This window comes from Bombina bombina, chromosome 2 (assembly GCF_027579735.1).
Source record: "Bombina bombina isolate aBomBom1 chromosome 2, aBomBom1.pri, whole genome shotgun sequence".
In the NCBI taxonomy this organism is placed as follows: Eukaryota; Metazoa; Chordata; class Amphibia; order Anura; family Bombinatoridae; genus Bombina; species Bombina bombina.
Window position 1 is genome coordinate 61,843,351 of NC_069500.1, and position 20,198 is coordinate 61,863,548.

At 37.9% G+C, this 20,198-nt stretch overlaps 1 protein-coding gene across 2 annotated transcripts in view; it reads left to right on the forward strand.

Annotated features, from left to right (window-relative positions):
• Positions 1-20,198, forward strand: part of ST8SIA5 (ST8 alpha-N-acetyl-neuraminide alpha-2,8-sialyltransferase 5) — a 208,779-nt gene that overhangs the window by 131,966 nt on the left and 56,615 nt on the right. For both annotated transcript variants that reach the window (XM_053701078.1, XM_053701079.1), the window contains one exon: positions 19,241-19,333. In XM_053701078.1, the coding sequence (XP_053557053.1) occupies positions 19,241-19,333 (93 nt within the window). The remainder of the gene's footprint in view (positions 1-19,240; positions 19,334-20,198) is intronic.

Genomic DNA, 20,198 nt, shown 5'->3' on the forward strand with positions numbered 1-20,198 from the left:
CACCTCTAATGGAAGTTTATTCCAGGAATCAACTACCCTATCTGTCATGAAGTGCTTTTGCAAATTATTCCTACTACACTTCATCAGGACATCTTAAGCCACTGCTCAGTTTTTCTCTATATGTGAAAAAGAAAAGGATTTATTTAGTGCCTCAATACACTTGAAGGTTTTGTTCATATCATCTCTCTCTCTTCTCTCTTCTATACTGTATTTAGGTCATCAAATCTTTCTTAGTTTTATTTTTTAGACTTTGTACCATATTAGTGGACCTACTTTAAATAGTAGTCACTTTTGTGTTGCCTATGCCTGTGTGATAAATGTGGTTGTCTCTATAAATAAGTTCATGTAGAGTCTTTGTATAGAGCACAGAAGCATGACTAATGTTGGCAGGAGGTTGTCTGATCCTGGCAGGCATTAATTACAACTTCCGCTTGCTTTGAAATACTATGAGTGCACAGCTGAAGCAGGCATATTATTACATAAATTGTCACTTATAATGAAGCATGTGCACAGTCTGTGTTGTGAATACATTGGCCTATAGTTAGCAACAGGGTGTCAAACCAGGAGTGTTCATTTTTTTTATATTAAGTGATCCATTTTATTCAAATTATGTGATCCATTTTAATCAAATTAAGTGATCCATTTTAGTCCAAATTAAAGGGGCATGCCACCCACATTTTTTCTTTTATGATTTAGAAAGAGAATGCAATGTTAAACATCTTTCTAATTTACTTCTATTATCTAATTTGTTTTATTCTCTTGATATGCTTTGATGAAAAGCATATCTAGATATGCTCACTAGCTGCTGATTGGTTGCTGCACATAGAAGCACCATGTGCATTGCTTTTTCTTCAAATAAAGATATTTAAAAAATGAAGCGAAATAAATTATGGAAGTAAATTGTAATGTTGTTTAAATTTCTATTCTCTATCTGAATCATGAAAGAACGATTTTGGGTTAAGTGGCCCTTTAAGTGAACCATTTTAGTTCTAATTAAGAGATACATTTTAAGTTTAAATTAAGTGATACGGGTTATTCAAACTAAGTGATACATTTAAGTTTAAATTAAATGATACATGCGATTTATAATAAGTGATACATTTCTTTTGTAAAATGATGATGGTCCACAGGCCTCCATAGTATATGGGATATATTTCCCGCCACAAGGAGGAGGTCAAGAACCCATATCAGAGCTTTAAAATCCCTCCCTGTCTCTTTTACTTTTGTTCTTGGCCTTTGTAGGAGATGGTTCAGAATAGAGGTTGTTCCAGCTACTTGCTTATGGATTACAAATTGGGAGCTCAGACCTATGTGAGACCCAGAGTCACTGGGGAGTATCATTTACATAGAAGACAGAAAAGACTCTTCACAGCAACTGAATAATACAAGGACACAGGAATACCCTGTTATGTGCACAGCATTTCCCTAACGGGACTTCAGCCATAACTACCCTCAGGCATTGCAGGGACTGGTCCTTAGCCTCCCCCTCAGTGACTCTGGTATTTCCTACTGCAATGCTCTGCGGTACTTAATACCTGCACTGGATGGACTCTTTACTGGATACTGCTGCAGCTGCATTGACATTGATATGCCTGGCAAGCCAGTTTAGGGGTGCTGCATAAGGTAAGTGCCTTTACACAGCACAGGCGCAGCCCAGAGTATATTTGTAGGTACTGTGACACAGTTACAGCGTAGCCAGGGGACTAAATCTGCTCCCCTCATGACACTTTTGTTTTATTTTGTATCCCTAACGGTTCTTCTAGCATTGAGAACATTATTAGGGAAGCCTCTGACCCTTTGAGTCATGGTGCTCTGCATGTATATTTCCTATTGCAGTTTGCAGGATTTATCTGTATATTTCTACAATAGTGGAGATATTGTACATTGATCATTAATATTTTTATTATATGTAGAGATAAGATCTATTGGTATCTCTTTTATACCTATGTTATGTGTAATTTATATGCACAAAATGTATTTCATGCAGATACTGGACATTGGTCATGGATATTTTCACTATATGTAGAGATCCTTTAGAGATAAGATCCATTGGTATCTTTTTATACCTATGTTATGTGTAATTTATATGCACAAAATATATTTCATGCAGATACTGGACATTGGTCATGAATATTTTCACTATATGTAGAGATCCTGTAGAGATAAGATCTATTGGTATCTCTTTATACCTATGTTATGTGTAATTTATATGCACTAAGGTACTTTCATGGATATACTGGACATTGGTCATGGATATTTTCACTATATGTAGAGATCCTGTAGAGATAAGATCTATTGGTATCTCTTTATACCTATGTTATGTGTAATTTATATGCACTAAGGTACTTTCATGGATATACTGGACATTGGTCATGGATATTTTCACTATATGTAGAGATTCTTTAGAGATAAGATCTATTGGTATCTCTTTTATACCTATGTTATGTGTAATTTATATGCACAAAATATATTTCATGCAGATACTGGACATTGGTCATGGATATTTTCACTATATGTAGAGATCCTTTAGAGATAAGATCCATTGGTATCTTTTTATTCCATTGTATGAGTGATTTATATGTATGCACATACGTTTATTATGCAGACACTGAGCATTATAATGAATATTTTATTTAACTATGCACATTGTATATTTACTTTGTGAGTATACACAGTCTCTGCTTACTCTGGACATGGATTTACAAGTATATAATGTGTACCTGTTGGTCTATATGTACTGCTCCTTTAGTCAGGAGGGCCACATAACAGTCTGACTATGTACAAATACTTAAGTAGGTACATGTATACTACATCTGATGTTTGTCATGTGCAGATTTTTAAACTTTGTATAAATTTATGTATAAGTTTCTACATTTCAGGTTCTACCCTGAAAATAGTTCGGATATCCGGACTGATTCTCTTATCCGATCCAAATGTTGTCTATGATCTTTAAGAGTGGCAACATTTACAAAAGGTTTTGGAGGATAGGGGCATATTTAATCCTATTACCTGTGTAATCCCAGGATCGAGAGATTTTTCCCCAATCTGTTTTTTATCCAAAGGATTTACAGTCCTACCCTGGATATCATATCCCTAAACATATTGGTCTGGATTCCCACTGTCTTTTTCCCTTAATCAAGAGTCAGTTTATTACTATTATAGACCTCTAGGATTCTTATCTGCACTTCCCTATACATAAGGATTATTTTCAGCTTTGTATACTGTATCTGCAAAACTATACCAGTTTGGCACTGTGTGTGGGATACAATCTTGCCGGTGATCAGAATCAGGACATTTCAGTTGCTCCTTACCTGGCTAATATCTAGTGCAAGTTTATTTTCTGTCAACAGCTGTTGCTCTTACTCTCAAACCTCTGTCTTTCAAGACAATAGTTGGAGCATTAATGTACCTATTGCTCCTTATATACTGCTATGAGGGTAGCATTATAGGAGTCATAATAGACTCAATCCTTATGTATCTATTTCCTGACGGAAATTTGCATTATTAAGATTCAGAGGGTGTGTCTCTTCCTACAATGAGCTCTATCCATTGGTGGCTCAGCACATGGAGGTGGTGGGTCTTTTGGATGCTGCTTCAGTTGCAGTTTCTTTAGCCCCCTCTTCACTTGAAACCCCTTTAATAGGGATGCTACATTAGTAGTTAATTATCTATCAGTCAATCTCTTTCTTAAAGACACAAAGTATGTCTTTGTCCCTTGGGACATCCTTCCTCTGTTAGTCTTGGTCTTTTGTACCGACAAACTCCGGTATCTCAGGCTGAGTGGTGGTCTGAATTTCTCAAAGATTGCGAGGAGTTTAGTACCACCTTGAGGTAAGGTTACCAATCAACACTCTGGAACTGGAGCGATATGTTTGGGCTAGTCAGCCCTGGTCTCTTTTGAAGAAGAAAAGTATATCCATTTTCAGTTGGACAACAGTATGGTGGTGACCTACATAAGTGATCACATAGGTTAACTGCAGTCCACACGTTATGCAGGAAGTTTCTATAACTCTGTCTTGGCAGAGAGGAATTATAGATCCCTATTGGGAATCACAATACCATGGGGCATATGTATCAAGCTCCGAATGGAGCTTGATGCCCTGTGTTTCTGGCGAGCCTGCAGGCTCACCAGAAACAGCAGTTATGAAGCAGTGGTCACAAAGACCGCTGCTCCATAACCTGTCCCCCTGCTCTGAGCAGGCGGGGACACATCGCGGATTGGCCGCGAGTCTGCAGGGGGCGGCATTGCACCAACAACTCTTGTGAGCTGCTGGTGCAACGCTCGCCGTATTCAGCGATGTCTGTCGGACCTGATCCGCACTGTCGGATCAGGTCCAACAGACATTGATAACTAGAGGCCCATGTGTGAACAACTGGGAGGTGGATCATTCCAACATGAGAGTTGTCTCTCCATAGGAGATTTTTGATCACTTGTTGATCCAATGGGCTTACAGGACATAGTTCTAATGGCCTCTCACTTAAATCTCATATTTCCAAGCTATTCTGCAAGATCAAAAGATCCTAGGTTCACATATGAGTCACCTTGGTATGTCCATGGAATTTTCATCTAGCATACCTGTTTCCTTTCTTTAATTTTATTCCAAGAGTCTTTCTTGGATCAAACATGAGTCAATCTTAGCAATATTAGCTGCTCCAGCCTGGCACTTGATATGTCAACCTAGTGCAAATGTCCTTTTTCTTTCCATAGTTCTTTTCTTCTCAGACAGACTCTGCTGTCTCAATGTTCTCTTTTCTATCAAGATCTCAAATCTCTAATTTTATGGTGTGAGATTAAATCCCTAGTTTTGGAACATAGAGATTTGATTCAGTCGTTGAATCTTTCATGCAGGCTAGAAAGCCTTTAACACAAGAGATTTAAAACAAGATTATAAGTCATACTTTAAATGGTGTTCTTCCAGAGGGTTTTCATGATATCCTTTAAAAATCCTAGAATCATTGGTTAAGGGTTTGACCACTATTTTATGCCTTATCTCTTTTTCACAGGAAGTTAGCTAAACTTTCTGAGGTTCAGACTTGTTCAGGTGTTAGTTAGAATTAGGCCACTGATGGAACCTATTTCTCCACCCTGGAATCTGAACTTAATTTTCTATATATTACAAGGTTCTTCTCTTGAATACTTTGCATTACATTGCTATTGTCTATTAACTGGTAATCGTTAACCTTGTCTATGGTTCTACATTTTTCACTATCACAAGATAAAGGCTATACTTTGTACTAAATATAATTTTCTTCCTAAGAAGAAAGAGATGGTTGTTCCTTCATTGTGTTCAGATCCTACTAACTCTCTAGGTAGCAAATATTACACAATTTGATTATAGTAAATGCTTTGATATTCTATCTAAAAGCAACTATAGATTTCAGTCAAACTTCTAAGTCTAGTAAGGGGCAGAAAACTACTAAGGTAGAGTTTGCCTTGGAAGGTAACCTTTCTAAGAGCAATTGCAACATTATGGGTTTTTGAAAGATTTTGCATATTTGGAGCAGATTTGCAAAGCTGCAACATGTCTTATCTGCATACTTGTTTCAGAGTTTATCGATTGAGCTTTTGCTTTATAGCTAGCAGACTTTGGCAGGAAAGTCCTTCAGCCCAGAGTGCCGCTAAATAGGAACTGCCAGTGAAATTGTCTCACCCTTTCCGTAACATCGGCTTGGGTATTAATCCCATATGTTATGGAGGAGTGTGGACCATCATCATTTTACGAAAGAAAACAAAATGTATGATTACAGCAAAAATTATTTTCTTTCAGAATGATGATGGTCCACAGGACCAATCTGTTTAAATTTTCAGGCAATAGTTCTAATGACACCTCTATGGACCCTGCTTTGTCTTTCCTACCTTTCCTTCCTATTCTCTACTTGACTATATGTTAAACAAAGAGAGAGATGGGAGGTGGGAGGGTTTTAAAGCTCTTGTATAAGTTCTTGACCTTCTAGTGGCGGGAAATATATCCCATATGTTATGGAGGCCTGTAGACCATCATCATTACGAAAAAAATAAAGAAACTATCAGGTAAGCTTAAATTTCGTTTTTTAGTTCAATTTAAGTGATACATTTTATGCACATTAAAGGGATATTAAACCCAATTTTTTTCTTTCATGACTCAGATGTAGAATACCATTTTAAACAACTTTCTAATTTACTTCTATTATCTATTGTTATTCATTCTCTTGATATTCTTTCCTGAAAAGCATATCTAGATAGGCTCCGTAGCTTCTGATTGGTGGCTGCACTTAGATGCCTCATGTGATTGGCTCACCTATGTGTATTGCTATTTCTTTAACAAAAGATATCTAAAGAATTAAGCAAATTAGATAATAGAAGTAAATAGGAATGTTGTTTAAAATTGTATTTTCTATCTGAATCATGAAAGAAAATGTGGTTTAATGTCCCTTTAAGTCATACATTTTTAGTTCAAATTAAGTGATACATTTTAGTTCAAATTAAGTGATACATTTTAGTTTAAATTAAGTGATGCATTTTATGCAAATAAAGTGATATATTTAGTTCAAATTAAGTTATACATTTAGTTCAAATTAAGTGAGACATTTTAGTTCAAATTAAGTGATATATTTTAGTTTAAATTAAGTGATACATTTTAGTTCAAATTAAGTGATACATTTATTCAAATTAAGTGATACATTTTATTCCTGACTTGTTCATTTGTACAATGTTGAACATAATTTAAAAACTATATTACAGTAGGGTAATCAGATTTGGAAAAAACCTAAATTATGCTTACCTGATCATTTTCTTTTCTTCTGACGGGAAGAGTCCACAACTGCATTCATTACTTTTGTGAATTCAGAACCTGGCCTCCAGGAGGAGGCAAAGACACCCCAGCCAAAGGTTTCAAATACCTCCCCCACTTCCCTCATCCCCCAGTCATTCTACCAAGGGAACAAGGAACAATAGGAGAAATATCAGGGTGAAAAAGGTGCCACAAGAACAGAAAAATTACTGCCGCCTCATAGATAAAACGCAGGCGGGAGCTGTGGACTCTTTCCGTCAGAAGAAAATAAAATTATTAGGTAAGCATAATTTATGTTTTTCTTCTTAAACGGGAAGAGTCCACAGCTACATTCATTACTTTTGGGAAAACAATACCCAAGCTAGAGGACACTTAATGCAAACAAAGGGCAGGAACACCCTACAAAAATTAAAAATGACAAGGAAAAAACTGGAAGCCTAGGTAACTGCTCATCAGTTACATAACCTGCAAAGACGTGCTAGAGACCACTCAAACCCAGAGTCTGCTGAGCACAAAGGCCTCCGAGGAGCCAGTCCAGCGGCTCTCGACTTCCACAAAAAGTACCCCTAAAAGTAAAAAAACTTCTATCTACCCCGAGGGGGAGAATAGACGATCCCATAAGAGATCCAAAGGACCATCAAACACGGGCTAAAATCAAACTTAGAGCAACTCAAGGTTGCCACAGGACCACTGCCCAGGGACGACAAACTCCCTAGAAGGACAAGGACCAGAAAAATAGGTCCATACTCAGCAAAAAAACGTCACTAGGATGACCAGAAGGCCACCCTCATATCTCTGCACCATTCCCGATATGGTGTTCCAGAAAACCACGAGTTCCCTATTGCATCATAGCCAAGTTAAAACCTGTCAGGTTAGACAAGCATAGACAAACAGAGACAGGATAACTGTCCCAGCAGTTAAAAAAGAGCTCTCCAAGAGAACACAGAGCCACCTGTAAACAAGAACTCGCGATGACCAATCTCCAGGCAGCAAAGCTGACCCTAAGCCATCATGGGACTCGTCCCACCAAGAAGCGCTGAAAAATCTTGTCAACAGCTCCCGACCAGAATTTTCCAGACTCCAAGGAGCGTCCCATCCCAGCAGCAGACTCCACCAGTAGAGAGATGGGTACCAAGAGTCCCCCCACCGAAGGGGAGGACAAACTCAATAATAGTAAATGGTCAACACTGCACAGAGCAGACCAATCTCCAACCTTCCCTCCAGCATAACGGTTCCAGCCCAAATGCTAGTTAAAGACCTAAGACAAGAGTCCCAGACCGTCGGGAGAAAAAAGGATGGATCTACAAGGAATCAAAACACCCGCGTAGAACTCTGACCACTACTAAAACTGGCATGCTCCATGAGCCATGACAGGTAACTTTGTGCTCGGGTCCGAAAACCGTACACTGCAGCCTTCCAGAGAAGGAACACTCCCCCAGGGAAGAAAGTACTCTGACTCCTAGCATCCTAATACCAGAATCCAATTCCGTGATTCTGAGTACGCCAGGAAGGGAATAAAATCTTATGAGGCGAGAAAAACAAGGACCCACGGGCCTTCACAGATACTGAGGCACCTCCAAGTCAAGGAGAACACCCATCCCCCACCTTAGGTGAGAAAAAAAGGGGAGCCAAGCAACGGTAACCACCCTACCAATATAGGCGAGAGCCTTCGGCCAATATCGCCAGCCCAGTTGAAACAACAGCTGGAGTCTACAAGGAAGCACAGATGTCCCAGAAGAGAAGTAGGGACCCATCAGAGAGACCTCAAACTTAACCCTCAGGCAGACAGTAAATGAGAGTCAGAAAACCCCTCCCTCAAAGGTACACTCGAGGGAACCAAACCTAAAGGTTAAGCATAACCTTTCATGCCCGTTCTAGGCAAGAGACGTGGTCATTAGATAAAAAAGAGAGAGAAAGGTGCGCTAGGCCAATCTGATAACCAAACACCCCCTTAAGAGACAAATATCCCTACAGTTGTCTAGAATAAGATAAAAATTATACAGGTAATAAGGGAGGCGCTAAAAAGCCAAAGGTATCAACACTTAAGCAGTTTAATAAAAACACATAAGCAAACAATAGCACATGTAAAAGGGACGTCTCCCCAAGAAATACAATAATAAATAAAAACTTGAAGTACTAAAAAATCTAATAATATTTGATAAAACTTCCACAGATCTAAAAATCAAAAACTATATGTATTGAGCAGTCCTAATCAGTTCGTTATATTTGGGTCAGATAAATATGTCTTTTCTCCATAAAAGAGGAAACTGAGTTAGTAGTCAGCGTTTCATTAATCAAATACCACCAAGCTGCCAAAATGATTAAAACAGTAGCTGCCAAACAGTGTACCTAAAAGTTATAGACTTTATAATCCAAAATTCTCTTACTGTGTAAGATATCAATTCAGCCTTGTACTTTACCAGATCCTTGTCCGTGAGGTAGAGGTCTTTCCCCCTCGCCCGATCTTCACCTCGAGCGGGGCTGACTGAAACTTTCGGCGTCTGACGTCACTGAAAGATGTTCCGGTTAGGAGAAGAGGCCTATTCCTGCGCTTACTTCTATGCACTGTAATCACGGTCCTCTCGGATGAGCCCTGCACTTAGTGCTAATAGCACGCAAGGGACTGGATAATGGGCAATGTGATGGATATCCCAAAATTTCTTCCAAACACAAGCCCCACAGATGCTTTGCTCCTTTTAGGAAAAGAATGGTGCCAAATGTATAACCCGGGTTATTGTATAGGAATCCAAAGATATGTAGGAAGTTGTCAAAGAAATAGAAACAGCAACACTGCCAACACACACGACGCGTTTCGCCCTCCTAGGGGCTTTATCAAGAGACGTGGTCCTAAGCCAGAGTCCTCGAAAAACGGAACCGATCGAAAGATCTAACCTCCTGAGGAATCTATCAGCTGCCTCCATGGTAAGAAGACAGAGCCCTCCACCATCTAAAGTCCGTAGACGTAGATTACCTAGCAACAGCCTCAAACCCAAGAGTTTGAAAAAACTCCTAACCAGTTGAAGAAATGGGTAACCAGTACCCTTGGATCGCAAGGCTATCCTCTGTAGACAGGCCGAACAACCTGATCCACACGCTAGTGAAGAGGAAGGACATTTCCCTGACCCCAGAAAGGCGAAGTCTGTGACTGACCTCGGACCTCCTACCCTCAAGCCCAAAAGGCTAGACTGCATAAGGTCGAAGGATAGCACCCAAGAGTCTAAAGACCATGGTATGACAAGGGGCAGTTCTCAGATTGAGAAGACGACAGTCTCCAGAAATCCTTACCGGATCAGTCTCCCGAAATCCCTGCAACAGGAATAACAATGGGAGCCTCGCAGCTCCTGGCAGAAAAGGCATGGAAACCCCTGCACTCCACGTATCGGAGCAAACGAAACGCTGAGAAAAAAGGAAGAAGGACATGCTTCATACTTCCAGAACAGATGATCCGGCCAAAAAGGGAAGGAAGGAAAACTCCGCCACCACAAAAGAATACGACTAGGCTACAAGAGTCGACATCCGGAAGATACTAGAAGTGAAGATGTAAATTGTCCATCACCCGGCAAACCAGTCCTCTAGAGGTCATTTACATCTCCAAACTCTACCAGAGTGGAAAAGTATGGTTCCGAGTCCCCGATGACGTCTTGAAAAAGCCGGTCACATAACTCAAGTAAATTGGAGCACCTGGTATTCCATCCAAGTACTAACCAGGCCCAACCCTGCGTAACTCCTGAGATCAGATGAGATCGGACACATTCAGGGTGGAGTGGCCGTAGGCCCATAAAAAGGCCAATTTATATCGGAACTCACAACCTTTCTTCCAGAAACGTTGGATCTATGCACTAGGCCCCATACTTCGTAGTAGGATCTGAGCCCGGAGTCCATATCAATAGTCCAAGTGATATTCAAGATCTGACAGCACCACAAGGGTGACATGAACCCAAGGAACAGTAGATAGCATCCAACCAGTGTCTGCCTGGTACAAGGACACCCCAAACTGTCTAAGGTCCAAGAAAAATCGACCCGAAGGTTCGATAATATGAATTAGAACATAACTTTGATTCCTAACCAAAGGTGCGCAACTTCTGAAGAAGCGCCCATGCAACCACAAAATCGCAAGTATCAGTTCCAGAGAAAGAACGTTCCCAAAGCGGGAATTATATCAGACGTGAGCTTATTAAAAACAAATCAAACACAACCATCCGGATCAAAATAAAAGTAAGGCAACACCCGCAGGTAAACGCCCTAGGTGAATGGTTACGCCAACAGGAACAGCCGATCAGAGGCCCCATTCACCCAAGCTCAGAACTGGAACCGATACATAAAAGAGAAAAAAACGGAGACGTCAAGGAGATTAACTTCATCCCCAAACGTCTAACCCAGCTTGCCATCCGGCATCTAAGTCCTCGGATCCCTTCGCCCACTAGGACTGGAATCCTCCAGCACCGCCAAAACATGCCTTAGTAGAACACAAAGACGCACCAGTCTATAATGGAAGGCAAAATCATCCCTCGCCGGATCAATGTTTTCCCTGCTTGGGAAATCTCTTATTAGATGTTTTCTCTGCTTGGGATGTATTAACTGCAACAGTCTAATAAGAGGTTCTTACTTTTTTCATCCCCGTACTGGGAAGAAATTTACTATCAATGGATTTTTCACATGTAATACAGAATACTTTATTTATATGCTTAAATGTCCATGTTCCAAATTATATGTTGGAGAGACGACAAGAAGGGTCAGAGACCGTATTGTCGAGCATAAATCAAATATTAGGAACGGAGTTGAGAAATCACCAGTAGCATGTCACTTTAAGGAAGATTTCAAATTATTGAACACATACCTATAGATAGACGTGGGGGGGATAGAGACAAGAGGCTTAAATAAGAGGCCTTTTGGATCTATCACTTAGAAAGTAGGATACCTATGGGAATGAATAAAGATTGGGATTTATCCCCATTTTTGTAAAAATATAAAAATGTAATAATAACAAAAATGGTATATTTTTCATTCTTAGGTTATGAATATAGCATATGATGTATCATCTACTACCAATTTATATGGTCCCAATTTTGGAATTTAGAATGTGAAATTGGCTCAAGTGAGGTAACTTTACCTATGTATTTATATAATGTGCTGTTGCTTTAAAATATATGATGTATTGTTTACCACTAATTTATATGATCCAGATTTTGGAATTTATAATGTGAAATTGACTCAATTGAGATTACTTTACATATGTATTTATATAATGTACTGTTGCTTTAAATTTAAATGTATACTTTTTCTGTTATATAGTGAGTTACTCTGTGATGTCAGAGTAGGGGGAGTTTAGAGTGCTATTTAAGTCAGCCACATCTGTTACAATTTATGCATGATTAAGGACTTGTGAGTCCAAAACGTTGCTGTTTTTTATCTTGTTGCACTTCCAATAAATTGGAAATTATTTAAAGTGGTGCTACTGCCTATGTTTTTCATATATATGTTTGGGTCTTTAGTGTGAGGCCTAGCAGTGAGCACACTACACTGGTGCTGGATTACTTTGGACTTTCATTTCATTTCATATTCATCACAAGACGCATTCTCTGCATCTAAAAAATCAGAATCCTCCATAATCTTGGGATTACAAAAGTGATAAACACTAACTGGCACCCTTTTTACACACCCAATGGCTGGGGCACTCACCACCTCCTGTGAACCAGACAACCAACGAGCAGACTCCCTCTGTCGGCACACAGTCAACATAGGGAAGTGGAAAACAACAAACGCAGCCGGTCACGAGGTGCACCGTGCCAGTCACAAAAAGAGCATGCAAATCTAAAGAGATCGCTATTACGAATTAGCAGATAGAATCACATAACAAACATGATTAAAGTCCTCCCTGTTCAATAACCCCCCTCAGGAGATATTAACCCATGATTCCTATTTTAACATAAAAGGAGTCCCACTGGGACCCTACCTTCTCTTGTTACCATTACATTCACAAAATGAAATAAAATGAAACGATCTTACCGGAATCTGCGCTGTGGAACAGTAACATGGCCCTTCAAGTGTGACAGATAGACTCTCCCTGCATCTCCAGACTCTAACCTTCATCCATGCTCTCACTAAGAGGCTGACAGGACTACTTAAAACTCCAATCCCATTTCGAAGAGTACTACCCTCCATAAGAGACTATCTCGAACTTCTGACACTTCTCTGCCAACCTCCTGTGACAAAAGGCAAAGGATGACTGGGGGATGAGGGAAGTTGGGGGAGGTATTTGAAGCCTTTGGCTGGGGTGTCTTTGGCTCCTCCTGGTGGCCAGGTTCTGAATTCCCAAAAGTAATGAATGCAGCTGTGGACTCTTCCCGTTTAAGAAGAAAATAAGAAAGAGACATGAACACCATGCCAGTAAGCTATTGGTAATGACCATACTCAGACTCTCTGGGCCTGATACTATTAAACCATGTCGGAAATCTCTAATTGCAGTTTTTACTTTGTGAACAGGGTGTTAGGTTTTTTTTCTACTTTTTGTGCTCTATTGAAGTCTATGGGGTTATATGTTAACGCAGTCATGATATATGAAGTTTGGCGTTTTGCGTGCGTTGGGTTAGGGCTTGTTTGAAAACATTTCACTTTTAACTTGTAATACACACGCTACCCGACTCGTGCAAAAAGCTTACTTCTTGCAAAGTTAACACTCAAAAGGGATTTCCAATTTGCGCTCCACTCAATCTAGCCATATATATTATACTCACACCTATGCTAAAGGTAACACCACAAAATACAATTCAATTATAATCACATTTCTAGTTAAACATTGCATAGGTAATTAGTATTAAAAGGGCAAAAAAGTCAAAATTAAACTAAAAGGGATTGGATAGATCAGGAAGATTTAAACCACTTTCCAGGGCACTTCTGTTATCAATTTAACTTAGTTCTCTTGACAACCTTTTCTAAAGAGTAATCCTAGGTGAGCTCAGGAGCGTGCACGTTTCTTTAACCATCTGGCAGCAGTATTTGCAACATTGTGTGCAGCAATATTATACAAAGTTGCAAAAACACTAGTGCCATAGACTACTAAAGACGTGCACGCTCCTGAGATCCTATCAGCCTACCTAGATCTCCTCTTCAACAAATGATACCAAGAGAACAAACCAATTTTTAAAATCAAAGTAAAATGGAATGTTGTTTAATATACTAGGCTACCTTAATCATGAAAGTTTAATTATGACTTTACTGTCCCTTTAAAGAATTCAGTATATACTTCTGGTATTTACACATGCTTAGTTACATAATGAAAAGCATGGAACAGATTATAACAAACATATTACTGATGTCTGCTTAGTGGGCCATGGAGGGCCAGACGTGGCCCTTGGGCTGTAGTTTGGGCAGCACTGCGTCAGCTGTTGGTACAGAGTTTGGCACGTGATACCTTGACACAGAGAACTGTCAACTCTAGTGAAGCAGGAAATGATTAAGATAGCTCAGGATTGCAGTAATAATAACCCTCAAATGAATCTGCTGCTGATGCTCTGTGCAGAAGTATTCGTGTCTGAGTGATGTAAAGAAGATCATGTTTTCTGCTGGAGAGGAAACTGCAGCCAGTTTATTCAGAGAGCTAGTGTTTGTGTATTAAAGGGCTAAACACAGTAGAATGACATAATCAATTACTGCATAATAAAAAGACAATGCAAAAGCACTTAGTTGGAATTTCATATTAGTAGTAGATTTCAATTAGTTACATTTTCCTTTCTAATGCATTTGACAGCCATCAGCCAATCACAAAATGCATACACAAATATTCTGTGAATCTTGCACATGCTCAGTAGGAGCTGTGCCTCACAAACGCCTAGGCTACAAGTGTTGCGCTAACTGCAGCACAAGTGCGGTATGTTTTTTCTTTAGGCTCCCGCAAATGTCTTGAGCCTCTCTAGCCTCACCAGTCCTTATGTTATTAAATAATACAATGTAGGTTTACAATGAAGCCCCTCAGCAAACTCATGAGCATCTGTAGGTTTAGCCCAATATCTTCCTGGTAATATTATGCAGTGATTTTCCTGTAAACAAATAGGCAGAATCACACAGCCAATCCCAATATTGCTGCACAGGAATAATGCTGTTATAAGAATATTAAAGGGACACTTAAATCAAAAAGAATGCAATTGTAAAATTTAAAAAAAAAAAGTAGACTTTCATTATCAAAATGTGCACAATATTTTTTATTTTATTTTTTTATTGAGGTTTTCAAAACAAACAAGAAATGATAAGGCTTTAGAAACATTAGTAAACTCATGACGTTACTTTTCAGCCAATATGGAAAACTTCACATCCGTCTACATGTAAACTGAGAGCAAATATGGCTTAATTATATACATAATGGTGCAAGATCCTTGCTTTTAAGTATAGAGAGATAATAAGTTGAAATACATATTCTACTAATAAAATGTGGTAGGCAGGTTAGTATCAATAGCTAAACAAAAAGCAGCTGTCTATAATAAAATTAAGCCTATGTACATTGAACCTCATTTTCTGTGATGTATATTGCATTGGGGTAACTACTGCTCAGGTCTCTTATGGACCAGTTGGTTCAGAATGTCAATATTATTTGGTAGTTACATAGAAAGTCACTTATGGACTAAGTAAGAAATTATAGAGTGGGATGTGGGATAGAGGGGGACAGCGGGCAAGAGCCGCTACAATATAAATATTAGGTTATGAGCCTGGGAGAACTGTAAGAAGACAGCACCCCATTGTATTAATTTAGCTAGTAAAAATAATTACTCTAGTGCTGTTATACTGTAGGAGATTCCTTGGGATAAAACTGATACTTGTTACCTGTTAGGGGCAAACAATTCCAATGGGATAAAGAAGTGAATTCTTACTTGAGTGAAATTTCGGGGTTCGTCTGCATAGGATCATTCATAAAATATCAAATAGTTGGGTAATGGTCACGGAAGGGAATCACTTTTCATGGCTATATATGTGCTATATCCCGTCCGTGTAGTATATTAGATATCTGATATTCTTCCCTCCACATCCAGTAGACAGGAGGCCGCCTCGGCCGCCGGCAACACCCCAACTAAGGTCAGGACTAGGAGGGACCAGTAATCTATACACAATTAGATGTTTAATAAGTGTGAGCTCAATAGAGAGTAGGTATATATATGTGCACCAATTCTGGGGCAATATTAAAGCTCTAGGATTTATATTGCTCATATATCAAAGAGTATTCTGAAGTTGCTCTATGTAGGTATAATCTGTTGAGAGAGATGTATGACATATTAAACATTAAACATTTGAGATCTCTTATAAGACAAAAATATTATAGGAACCTTGATGAAAATTAAAATAAGACACGTTCCCAATAAACTGAATGTGAACCAAAAGAAACTGAAGACATGTTTAGGGATCATACTACAAATGTTAATAAACAAAGAAAAGGGGAGAAAAAAGGAGAGTCCTAAAGACTGCAGGAAGTCAAATGATAAGTAGGGTAAACTGGTTGAGCTGTAAGTTACTCGTTCTAAGAAGGAGATATTTCAACCAATTCTGGATCTATAGCAAGCTGTACAGTATGAGGTGATTGAGTTCATGCTGTCGCCATGCTTCTTTAAAACCCATTGACAGGATAGCAGTGGAGTGACTATATCCACCATGAGGAGACATATCAGCCTCCATGTATCATCAGAGGAAGTTGGGTGCCGAAATTGCAGATCCACTTGTCCTCTCTGAGCACCCGCTGAAAGGAGAGGGATCTTTAGCTTGCTGTGCGGCAAATTTCTAGGCTGGCTAACTGAAGCAAGCTCAACACTATAGTAAGCCGTTCTGTGATCCATAGCTTCATCTTTTCCGCTTGCAGGGTGGTTACTAGTTATCCGTAGGGGAGCTCCATAGCCCCTGTGTTGCGGTTCGTGCTGTGAGGATTGTGAAAGGTGTTGGGTGTGTTGCAATATTGTAAGTAGGCTCTGTTTGAGATCCGTAAAGTATTCATCTAAATGCTGTAGGATAAAATCCTCTCAAGTGTCTGAAGACTCCATGACTTTGAGCAATTAAGAGAAGTGTGACTCATGAGCAACTTTCCAAGTAAATTGTGGGGTCTGACTTCTCTCTTTGTCACTGTCCTATGCATTTATCTGTTCTCCAGGCAGGGGGGGGAGGAAAGGGGGGGGTTCTGCGGCCCTGAACTGTTTTAGCAAGGATCCATATGCGCAATAGACTTATGTTGCTTGCGGTTCAAATAATCAGCGTGTACTTGCCTGGGTATTGTAAGAATGCGGTCCATCTTATTTCCCTTCTCTGAAAGATGACCGAAGGTTAGTAATGGCAGCTCAATTTTTCTCCAGATCAGGGCCGCGTCATATAGGAGCATTGCGTCTTAGTTCCCGGTTGTCAAATCTGTTCAACCTCACAATTTCTCACATTTCAAACGTTTCTAGTTGAGACAGTAGTACTTAAATATAAAGTATTTTGGCTGATATTCCAGGCAAAATATATATGATGTGAGTATAAGCAGGAGCTTCTGAAAGTTGCGTCTGCTCTCATTGACGGCTAGCTCCGCCCACACAATATTTTTTATGCACACTTTCTGAGGCTCCAGCTACTACTGAGCATGTGCAGTATATACGTCTATGCATTTTGTGATTGGCTGATGGCTGTCACATGATACAGGGGTAGGAAACATTGGATTTACTTTGAAATTTACCAAAAAATACATTCAAAGTAAGTGCTATTGCATTGTCTTTTTATCATGTATACATCAATTATTACATTCTACTGTACTGTAGAGGTCTTTTAAGTATTCACAAATTCCTTCAGTGTTCAGAGTGGAGACGTCAAGAGAAAGGGATAAACTGTGTCTATATTTCTTAAGTCACTGGTCATGACCAAGTGGTTTATCAGTCTATACTGGATAAAAGGTACAGGGATGTTTTTACAGTTGGGATCCTCGTGTATGTTGCCCTTTATAAATCAAAATATTTATTTTAACTTTCTTGCTACCTTCAAGGCTGTTGAGTGTGAAAATGTCTTAAGAACTGCGAGGGGGTTAATGAATATGTATATGTGTTTATTGACAGACAGACAGACAGAGGACATGCAGACCGCTCCCCTGAAGAAATACACAGTCCCTATCCTGCAATAAATGCAGAAAGATGTAGTCAAAAGTTTGATAACTTTAAAAAGGATGTGCATTGCCTATAACACTTTAATTACAATTTATATCTACATATTTAGTGAATATCTAACTTTATCTGGAAAAAATTATGGTTAAACTTTTGATAAATGGGGAGGGTTTGTCTCTGTAAAGGAACATAAACGTTAGATTTCTTGTAAAAAGTATAAAATAGATTCTGTGTGTTCTTTAAATTGTTTGCTTATTTGCTAGAAGTGCTCCATACACTAAAAGGTGATTAAATACGAACATTATTGTGCAGAATTATATTGTCTGTCAGTGTTTAGCTATATCCTGCTGTGAAAATTAGGTATATTGGGATATTTATCTGTTTATGGTTTATGTATGTTTACAAATAGAATCGTACAATTGTATATTTATGGTTTATGTATGTTTACAAATAGAATCGTACAATTGTATATTTATGGTTTATATATGTTTACAAATAGAATCGTACAATTGTATATTTATGGTTTATGTATGTTTACAAATAGAATCGTACAATTGTATATTTATGGTTTATATATGTTTACAAATAGAATCGTACAATTGTATATTTATGGTTTATGTATGTTTACAAATAGAATCTTACATTTGTATATTTATGGTTTATGTATGTTTACAAATAGAATCGTACAATTGTATATTTATGGTTTATGTATGTTTACAAATAGAATCGTACATTTGTATATTTATGGTTTATGTATGTTTACAAATAGAATCGTACAATTGTATATTTATGGTTTATATATGTTTACAAATAGAATCGTACAATTGTATATTTATGGTTTATGTATGTTTACAAATAGAATCGTACAATTGTATATTTATGGTTTATATATGTTTACAAATAGAATCGTACAATTGTATATTTATGGTTTATATATGTTTACAAATAGAATCGTACAATTGTATATTTATGGTTTATATATGTTTACAAATAGAATCGTACAATTGTATATTTATGGTTTATGTATGTTTACAAATAGAATCTTACATTTGTATATTTATGGTTTATGTATGTTTACAAATAGAATCGTACAATTGTATATTTATGGTTTATGTATGTTTACAAATAGAATCGTACATTTGTATATTTATGGTTTATGTATGTTTACAAATAGAATCGTACAATTGTATATTTATGGTTTATGTATGTTTACAAATAGAATCGTACAATTGTATATTTATGGTTTATGTATGTTTACAAATAGAATCGTACAATTGTATATTTATGGTTTATGTATGTTTACAAATAGAATCATGCGGTTGTAAGAAAAGTACTCCGACGTTTGAGATATTGCTTTCTTCTGTCTTTCAGGTATTTTGAATTTTATGAAGGTCCCCTAGATTTTAATTCCACAAAATGTTTGGAGTTACGACAGGACATAATGGATGTGAAAGTTCTTTCCATGTAAGTATATAATTTTAGTTTAAAAAAACAAACTATCAACAATGTACATTAATGCCAGGTGAAATGTACAAAAGCCTGGAAATACTATACTTATCCCCCTTCCCTTGCTGGCATTTTCAATTACAACATACATAAAATTAATAACATAATCATTGCATTCTATGATGACATCATATAGGGCATCACCTACAACATCAGCGGTATCATCCCAGATTTTGTAACAAATTGCATCATCAATTACATCATTTCTGATGTCACACATCCCACTATTCATCACTGTTGACATCACAGATCATACCATTAGTAAAATACTTTTGTCATCTGTACCTAAGTAGTAACTAAATATTTTTCACGATAGAACAAAATAATATAGGAATTCTTTCTAACTTCAGACGATCATTATAGATCTTCAAAAAGCCGTAACTTACATTTTATTTTACAATTCAAGATACTAATTCATCATGTCATATCTATGTTCATATGAAACCTGATTTTTAAAGGAATAAAAAACAGTTAATTAATTTCTTTAAATAATACTTTCAAATTAAATTAATTTTTGTTTAAGGTAAAGCACAAGTGATTTAAAGTATGGAAATTATTAAACATTTTTAAAGCTTAAAAGGGATAGTAAAGTCCAAATTAAAATTAGATGCCCTATCTGAATCATGAAAGTTTAAACAACTTTCTAATTTACCTTTATCATCAAACTTGCTTTGTTCTTTTGGTATTCTTAGTTGGAAGCTAAACCTAGGAGGCTCATATGCTATTTTCAAAGGCCTCCTCTGTTCTGAATGCATTTGATAGTTTTTCACAGCTAGAGGGCATTAGTTCAGGTGTTTTCATATTAAAAACATTGTGCTCAGGC